General features: G+C 42.2%; 1 protein-coding gene across 2 annotated transcripts in view; it reads right to left on the bottom strand.

Moving 5' to 3' along the window:
- The window catches only part of MED26 (mediator complex subunit 26), a 527,523-nt gene extending 521,355 nt beyond the window's left edge, over positions 1–6,168 (bottom strand). Inside the window, exon 1 of one of the 2 annotated variants that reach the window (XM_044090729.1) lies at positions 5,805–6,168. In XM_044090729.1, the coding sequence (XP_043946664.1) occupies positions 5,805–5,876 (72 nt within the window). In that variant the 5' untranslated portion in view covers positions 5,877–6,168. The remainder of the gene's footprint in view (positions 1–5,804) is intronic. The other variant, XM_044090730.1, reaches the window with a different exon arrangement.
- Between the last annotated feature and the right edge of the window lie 3,816 nt (positions 6,169–9,984).

Consider the following 9,984-nt stretch of genomic DNA (forward strand, 5'->3'; position numbering starts at 1 on the left):
GGCCTCTGGGGGACAGGTTCTACATTGTCCGGGGCCTTCCAGGCATGCTGCACAATGAGTTTAACAAGGTCATCTGCTGGTGGGGTCAACCAGGAAGTAGATGGCCAGGCACAGAAGGCCTGCAGGAACACTGATTCCTAGGAAGAAGGGTTATAGGACTTCCATCTCCCTGCTGCTTGACAAATTTGATATTGTCTCTGAATGAGATATCGTCTGGGGGAAAACCGTGTGGACCCTTCCCCCTCATCACAATCAGTGTCTTCAGTGATAGATTCCTCCAGTGAATCAAGGTGCTTCCTCTTGCACAGTTTCTTCCGGAGTGGCTCCCCAGTGGGATCTTCTGAGGACTCTGGAGAAGGGGTTACCTTCAAAGAGGGTTCTTGTGACTCCTGTGCCTGGAATCCCGAAATAGAGGGTTGGGAGAGGAGCAAGAAAACTGGAAGCCATCGGAGCCGTGGATATAGATGGCACCAGCGAGAAAATAGGTGCCGGGCTAGATACCAAGGTACGGGATGGGTCCAAGCATTGTTTTGGCAGAGCATCGGTTCCACCGGAGCCGATGCATCAAGGGTGGACGGTGCCGACAGGGAAAACACTGCTGTCGGAACCTAGACAGTATGCACCGGAGGTATCTTGTCCTTGACAGGTATTCGAGTTTTGGAGCCGAAGAAACCGTCGGCAACGTGGCTGGGGATGGTGCCAAAGCAGATACAGTCATTGGAGAAAATGTCAGATCCTAGGACAGCACCGAAGTCAACGGTGCAGAGGTCAGAGCCGAAATATGGGTGAATATCATGGACGGCACCGAGGGAGAAGACACAAAGCCTGGTGCCAAAGAGGTCTGAGCCGAGGAAGCATGAAGCCAACTTGGTTCCTTAACAGACGGAGATGCAGGAACCGAGTGACTCAGTTTGTCCTTATGTTTTTTGGTCTTTGGAGGGGGTGAGACCTCCTACCTAGTCAGAGCCTCCAAGAAAGGTATCTTGAGTAAACCTTTTAAAATAAAAGTTTATGCTTACATTCCGCTAGTGTCCGATTAGTAAATCCATCACAAATGTCACAGCCAGCTTTCAAATGATTCACGCCCAAACAGTAGACACAACGAACGTGTACCTGAGTTAGGCATCTTACGTTCACACTTGTCAAACTGTTTAAAACCCAACTTAGCTTTGTCTGACATGGTAAGGAAAACAATGCTAGCCTGTAGAAAAAATTAAGGAAGAAATACCAGTGGCGTTATGCTAAGGAATACCACTAGTAAGAGGCATGTCAAAAGACAGGAGAGAGGGACAGTCAAAATAGGTAAAAAATTTAATTACCAAAAAAAAAAAAGGGTAGGAAATAGGCCTTGGTTATAGACGACAGTGACAAAACACTAACTTGACTAAAAATGTTTAAATTCAGAAGAAAAACCATCAAAAACAAAATACTACTAAGCTTTGAGAGAGATGTCTAACACGTCTAACTAGGAACACAGCAAACGAGATCTGGAATATCTAGGAGGGGCATTGTGGGTAGGTTCTTAGCTGAGAGTTTTTGGCTTGCGCTAGACGGGAAACGGCCGTATCAGTTCTGAGGACGGAACCGATTTCCCAACAGTAAGCAATGAATAAAATTTACAACATCAACTGCTATTTTACCTTCCGCCACTTTTTTTTTGCCAGTCTAACATGAGACAATTGTAACAGCTTTTTTTGGTCCCTTTTACAAAGGGTAATCATGGCACTCCATGCAGTAAAAGTTGTTTATGACTGGTGAGACCTGGTCATGTTTCATTAATGCTGCATGCATTACAGAGTTAAATGTAGTAAAGCAAGACATTTTAAAGCTTTGAAAACAGAAGCAAAGCATCCCGATATGAACATTTTTTAAAGCTAAGACACTTCAACTTGCCACACTGTGGTTCGCTAGGAGACAGTGAAATGTGTAAATGTTTTTATAAAAACTTTTGTAGCGATGTTCTGTATCTTGCCAAGTGACAGAGACCGTTTCATGACTGACTCACACAAATGTAACCCAGTGGATGCAATTTATTCAGATAACACATAACACTACATAAAAGGGTGGTCGGAAAAGGGACATGCATCACAGTGCCACCAAAATTAAGATGAATACAGAATTTGGCTAAAAGACAAAAAAGTAGTAACTTTGGGGACTACACAGAAAAAAAATCAATACGCTACAGGACATTTTGCATACAAGTATCACAAAGATCATGAGAAACTGGACATCAGTTTGGACTATGAAAAGACAAAAAAATTAAGTATGCACTAACAGTAGAGAGAGAACTGCTTTGAAAAGGCAGGGTGCAGAACTGTTAAAGATGGACAAGGATGGAAAATGCACATTCATGTCTGCCTGCATCCTCTTCACACAAAGTGTGTTAAATACCAATGGCATGCAAGTTGAAAGGAAGGAAAAAATGGGGAAAACAGGTGAGAGGAACAGCTACATAAAGGTGTGATATGTAGTATATCTCATATTAGTATTAAATTATCACCACAGCAATAAACTAAAATGGGAACAAATACAAGACAATACAAGCTGATAAAGCAGGACTTTTTATTGACAATACATAACAAAATGATCAACTGTTTTTTTCACATTATAAAAAGTAATTTAGTTTACACACTACTTGGGTGAGCTAAACAAGAGGAATTACTTAGCAAGGAAAGTGACACTTGTCTGCACAACAGACATCAGCTGGACACATTATGTCTACCTCCAGTACGTGTCTCCATACTAACCCTGTCTGATATTGTGACTTGCGCACTTCCCTTTACATACACATGGTTGTACAAAACTTACTACACCACAGCAACTATGTAGCAATCAGAATATCATAATATTAAATAAAAGTAAAGTAAAGAACACATTCCATATATAGTTTGACCATACCAATCACCATCAAGCCCCTTTCCCAGTTTTTCTACAGAGTTGGGTGTCGTATCAGCTACTGCCACTCGATTTACTGGCATACCAATATTCACAGCCAAAGAGACAATAAGAAAATAATCACTCTTTCAGACCCCACGCATTGTGATTGATAAAAACTATACAATAAAAATGTTGTTTTAGACCTATTGTAATTTCAACTCACAGGCATGTTATACAAATATGTACCATATGCTAAAACTCAGAGATTCATCTTGGGCATCTATGCAATACAACTGCACACCATTCAGAAGACCTTTTATATAATTCACCCATTCATTGCAACAAGACTGACGTGCAACAAAACTAAAAAAATTCAAACATATACCATAACAGCAATGAACATAGAATTAAAATAGCATACATTTAAATATACATTTTTACAAACAAATAAATAAAATGCCACAAATCAACCACATTTAAACCCAATGGGTTACATAAAGGACCTGAAGCATTCTTAACCACATGAATGTTAAGGTCTGTAAAACGTATTTTGGAGTACACTCTAAAGATGTAGTACTACACAAACTTTCAGAATTCCACAGTATACAGTACTTTCGGCATTCAAACCTATCACTGTTGAAAGTACACGCCACACCCATACAAATCCATTCCAGAGAATCAAGAACTTCCAAATCAATTTTAAGAGATTATACAATGGCAATACGATTCTGTTAAACGTCCACATTGATCTGCAATCAAAAATATACAACTGTATTTGCATGTAAAATGTGCTGTACGTCATATGATCCGGAACAGCTACTACGGCAAAAATGCATGTCTGTAGTAATTAGTCCGCATACATCGCAAAAAATCATATTTTCACAAAACACCGATTCCTCCCTACCCCCCGCAAAGAACAACTGGAACAAAATTCGGTAACTGTGCTACTGCCCCCTCTCAATAAGTTATCACTAGTGGTTCCCCGTGTACCACTATTAGGACACCGAAACTTTACAACCAGGCAAAATACATCACTTTACCATGGCAAAACGCAAGGAAGTCGATGTAACAATAAGTAAACACCAGTCACTGCATTCCTGAAAAACAGGCGCGATTAATGTTCAATAAATAACTCATTCGGTGTCTGCACATTAAAACAAATTCCGTTGGTCATAAAAAATACTTTTCATCCAAGAAAGGATAGGATAAGACTATACTTGCAAATGCATGCCTTAAAAAGTAATGGTTAGTTCCAACAATCTACAACATACAGCAACATGGCTAGCTTAAGCTTTTAATGATTACAAACACACACTACAACATCCTAACGCTTTATGATCAAGTATATGAAAAGTCCTTAAATATCAAACAGAAAAGAGGACGAGATTTGCAGGTCCATGCACTGTGACCCATTTGTATACTTTCAAAACAATTAATATACTTGTGACAAAAATAACTCCGCCCTCACAATACAAAAAGCCAGGCCCCATCGCTCAAGGATTGGTAAGTTATTTTTTACCAAAGGCGCTTGCACATTATAAGAGCTCGCCAATGCTAACCCAGTGTCAGAAATACATTTTACCATGCTCGATCCCTAAATTTTCAAGAGATTAACATTTTCATCAAAGCTCTTGACACACTACCCAATACTTAAAACAAATACATGTAAAAACTTTTCAAGTAAGTAAATATGTCTTACTGGGTAGTGTGCACTAAAATTCCCACAGAGGCCTGCGAACGATTGCCGAATCCTCACACTCAAGTAAAAATTTATACCGGGACCATGTACAATGTAGTCCGCTACAACAGACTGTGGTAAACGTTAGCTTCCAAACACCCAATATGTTTTTTACGATTACCAGTTCTGCAGAAAAGTATAGACCGGGGATTTTTGCCTATCACTCTGGAAAGCTGTACCGGCATCAGAAAAAAAACATAACCCAAGCCTCTAAAACGTGCACCCCTATGAAAAAAAGTGTGTGCGCGGTGGGTGGAAAGGCTTACACATTAACTAGCTGTGCTGATGAGCACAACGAATTTGAGGCACCACACGATGATGCTGTCAGTTGCCCCGCAGATATTAGCAGGATTAAAATACACCGTCGTTCGCCTTGGCAGCTACCAATGTGCAGTGCGCCTCGCAAGTCAACTTTCCCAAAGACTCGGAATTTTTCTTGCCTTCCGTAACACTTTTCCTGCTCTAAACAAGTAGGATCCTCCTTTCCTAACATTTTAAACGAGCTATATGCCAACTACCAAGAGATTGCATTATTTCCCACCACGGTGCTGTCTGATCACAATCAGAATTAACATGTTTTCAGGTACTATTTGCTAAAAAGTGCGTGTGTGTGTGTGTGGAGCAGTAATGCCACATTTTGCATTCTCTACACAGTAGTAGCCAGGTGGCATCAGCGACAACACTTTTCACCTAAACTAAAATGTTCAGAAAGTTCGGCTAACTAATGCAATGTCTGATGACACTTGCCCCATCCATAAGCATCTGTCCCAGATCCCTTTATCACGCCAGTAAGAATCCCAACACCGCAACCACTGCACTTATTTCCTGCACCAATACAACAACCAGTTCAATGCAGGCTACATCACACGCTGGTCCCCTACAGGGAAACGCCAGTACTATGCACTACTGCACATAATCCAAGAATTCAGAGTAACATAACAGGAGGTCTTGCTTCCGTAAACCAATAATAAAGCGGGAATGAGCCAGTTATTGAGACCTTTCAAAGTGCTTTGGCTCATTACACTAGTTGAGTGCTTAGAATGGAACCCCAAAATTCTAACACTTTCTCTACCAAAGTCAAGCACTGTCATTCCTGCAAGCCTCTCCACTTCCATGCTTGACTTCAGGTACGGACAGCCAGCGGGAAGGATCGGCAGCCCGCCAGCGGTTATACACTTAGGGTACTCACATTGCTCTGGGTATCGATGGCCTGCAGCAGCCGGTCCCTGATCTGCTGCGGGGTTGCCAGGGCCGCTGTCATTGCCTGGCCGGAGCTGGCGGGCGACAGGTTTCCTTGGAGGCTCGGTAACAGACAAGCTCATTCGCCGTTCGGTAGCCTTGGTAAGAATAACCGCATGTTTCTTGCGGTGGGGTGGGGAGATAGTCAAATCCAAGCTCAGGAAAGGGGATTCCAACAACAACCTGTATGCAGCCTATCCCGCGGCCCTCGACTCGAAAGCCTAAACTGGTCGAGAGCCCCTACAGTACTCTGGGAAATCTCGAATGACACGCTTCGTGACGTTAGATTCCCAACGATGTGCCGTTGCACGTACAGGTGCGCGTGCCCGAATCAGTAGCGCTTCGCTTATTGTTTTCAATCCTTGTTGTGAAAATCGAAAATAAAGAGGAATGTTTTCTTTACCAACAAGTGTCCTTGCTGATAGTTAATTTATCATTTAAAAATTAGGTTGGATACGCAAGGTAACGTTGATTGATTTTAAATGTAATACTGAACTCGTTGGTGTAGGCAGGGGCGTAAATGGGGCACGTACTTTGGATTACTGCCTCTGTGGAATTATAACGCCCAACCTCCACTGCCTAAAATCGGAGACAGAGTTTAACACTATCCACTCGATTTCAAAAGCCCCAAATCGGGTCACCTTTTAAATTCTGGTATTACTAACTTACAATACTTGCAAAATAAGAAAACATAAATTGGTCGTGCATTTTCTGAATTAAAAATATATTGTGACTGTTGTTACTATCTGTTGACTACAAAGCACCAACTTTTCTCAAAAGGGGAACAATTTTAAGAGTCAGACAAAATTCCAACCCAGAATTAAGGACAGTGGAAGAAATGGGTTTTGCAGACTGTTGCTGTAGTTTATTAACATTTCAAGAATAGCTCCATAGCTCTCAAACAATCAGGGACAAAACTCAACAGAATCAGGGGCACTTTTAAATTGTTTGTGCTATTAACTTGAGACTTTTACAGAAAAAGAGAATGTGAATTACTATGTATTTTATGAAGTAAAATAAGCCTATAACTAATTTTTGTCATTTTTTTTCTAAGTGAAATTCACTCCCTTTTCTACAAAAGTTATCAGTTTTAGGAGAGATTAAGAGAGACAGAGCTAAAATATGAGTCAAAATCTTGGATAGTTGAGAGGTACGCATAGGTCCACTTGCATTTTTTGTCACAATATGTTGAGATGTGAGACATAAATAGGTGCACATCTCTCAATCTCTTACAGCAAGAATTCTGGACAAAGCTATACATAATGGGATAAAGACCCAAAATAGGGGGCACTTTTTAAAATATTCCTCTTACAATCTTAGAATGTTGATGGAATAACAAGTTTTGCATTATCATGAATTTTTGGAAGGGTATAAAGTCGAAAACTAAATGTCTGTCATTATTTTCTGCATCTCTCATAGGTTGTAGTGTTGGGTGGTAGGAGGAGAGGGTTGTCTGGGTACATGAGGCAATTGCTGCATTGCCCCAGTATGCCCAGATTCACCAGGTGAGTCCACCTGGTGAATCTGGGCATACTGGGGCAATGCAGCAATTGCCTCATGTACCCAGACAACCCTCTCCTCCTACCACCCAACACTACAACCTGTGAGAGATGCACTTACATAGCCAAAATGGAAGCAAAGCTCTCTCCACCCAAGATTGTGCTAAACAGTCAAGAGGAGAAGGTTAACACCCACACTACACCTCAAGCAACACATAGCCCTTCTAAACCCGCACCACCAACACCCACATATAGCAACACTAAATCCACATATGCAGAGGCCCTTAACTGTAACCTGCCCAAGCAACAAAGACCTCTGAAGCTGAACGCAAACAAACACCAATCGCAACCAATGTGTCACATAGTTCACAACACCAGTGTGCCACCCAGCAACAGCCCCTAAGGCAAGACAATGTACCTAACACTTTAGTCATAGGTGACTCTATAGTCCGCACACTGATGTCCCTCTCACCAGGTTGAATAAGGAGAAAATTACAGTCAGCTGCCTGTCGGGTGCCAGGATCCGCCACATAACGCATGCACTCAAGTCACTCCACAACAAGTACAAATATGACTCTGTCATTGTCCATGTTGGAGTGAATGACTTGAGACGTACCTCCCTGGACTACATGAAAAAGACATGGAAGAGCTCTCGGATCATGTGGCCCAGGCAGGTATGACCCTAGCCCTGAGTAGCATCCTGCCTTCGCCCAGAATGATACCACAATATAAGGATAAAATGATTGACTTCAACAATTGGCTAAGCTTATGGTGTCATTCAAAGGGGATCCAGTATCTGTCTGCCTGGGATGACATGATTGACAGACCACGATGCTTTGCCAGAGATGGTCTGCACCTGTCGCCCCTGAGATTCAGGTTACTGGCTAAGGCTCTTGCCACCCCTATAGTGCCTTTTTTTAGGCAAACTTCAAAGGACAAAACCACCACCGTAACAGGTACAAGCATGCAAAATCTGAAGTTAATGCTACTCAATGCTAGAAGTCTAAACCTCAAAATGCACTGTCTCGCGGCACTCCTAAAAATGGAGAACATCGATATCTGTGCAGTAACTGAGACCTGGTTCAAGGCTCCAGAGAGCACCCCTGCAATACCAGGCTACAACTCTTACCACACTTTTCGGCCACCAAACCAGGACCGAAACACTAAAGGTGGAGGAGTGTCAATATTCACCAAGGATATTCACACCACCAGGCTAGTTGGCCAACACAATGTGTCTGAAATTCTCCAAGTGCAACTAACACTAGGTAAGACTGCAATCCAAATTGTAGCTTGCTACAGATCCCCACCATACCCCAAGATTCTCACTACACCTTTCTAAACATACTGGAAAATATTAAGATAGAACCAAACACCCTAATACTGGGTGATTTTAACTACCCTGTCATTAACTGGGAAAACTACTCATGTCCCAACACCTTTGCAGCGGTTCTTGGAATTCATAAATTCCAACGCCCTGGATCAACTAATCCATAGTCCCACCAAGGGCTCCAATATCCTAGACCTGGTCATTACCAACATGGGAAATCAATGCTCCATACCTATGGTCACCCCCTCGTTAGTCAGGTCTGACCATAAGCTAATCACCCTTAACATCCACATCCCACCCCACCCCCCAGTAAAGAAACCACCATAAAAAACTTCTCCAAAGCCAACTTCATGCTACTCAAATCAGAAGTGACAAACTTCATGACACCCATGCAGACAGGAACTGAAAGTTCAACTGCTGAATACTATACTAAGGCACTGCATGAATCGTGCCATCCCAAATAGAACCAAAATGCTCTCATCCAAAAAAAGGAAGCCAATCTGGTGGTCCCCTGCCATAAACAAACTTTACAACAAAAGGAAGAAACTTTTGCAGAAAAGAGGAAAATCCCAGGATGCAAAAAACTCCCTTACTAGTCTCAGTAAGAAACTGAGATGCCTCATAAAATCCTCCAAAGCTAGTTACGAAAATAAAATTGCCAAAGATTCCAAAGACAACCACAAAGCATTCTATAACTATGTCAAGAATCTAAATGGCAATGCTCAGATCTGCTCTGAGCTAAAACAGAATGGCATTAAATATACTTAATCCGAAGGATATTGCCAATATCCTGGCAGATTGATTCAGTGCCAACTTCACCCCCCTCTCACCCCCCTAAATGGCCCATCTCAATACCGGAAGATTGCCAAATTCCAGTAATAACGGCCACACAGGTACAAAATGCACTCTCTAAAGCCAAGAGTACAGCATCCATGGGACCAGATGACATCCCGGGCTGTGTACTACATGAACTACAATATGAACTGGCACCTCACCTAAGTGTCATGTTTAATCATTGCCTCACCTCAGGTTTCGTGCCCACTGAGTGGCGCAGAGCTACAGTTATCCCAATCCACAAGGGGGGATCCACCTTGGATCCCGGAAACTACCATCCCATCAGTCTGACAAGCCTTATCTGCAAGGCCATGGAGCGTATTATCATGGAACTTATAAACAAAGACATTGGCAACCTTCAAACACTGGACCCCACACAGTTTGGGTTTGTGAAGGGCCGATCTTGTCTCCTGAACCTGATTGACTTCTTTGAATCAGTCTCCAGAGCCATGGACAAGGGTAAGGTGGTC

This window comes from Protopterus annectens, chromosome 13.part0, assembly GCF_019279795.1.
Source record: "Protopterus annectens isolate FY-2018-M chromosome 13.part0, PAN1.0, whole genome shotgun sequence".
Lineage (NCBI taxonomy): Eukaryota > Metazoa > Chordata > Ceratodontiformes > Protopteridae > Protopterus > Protopterus annectens.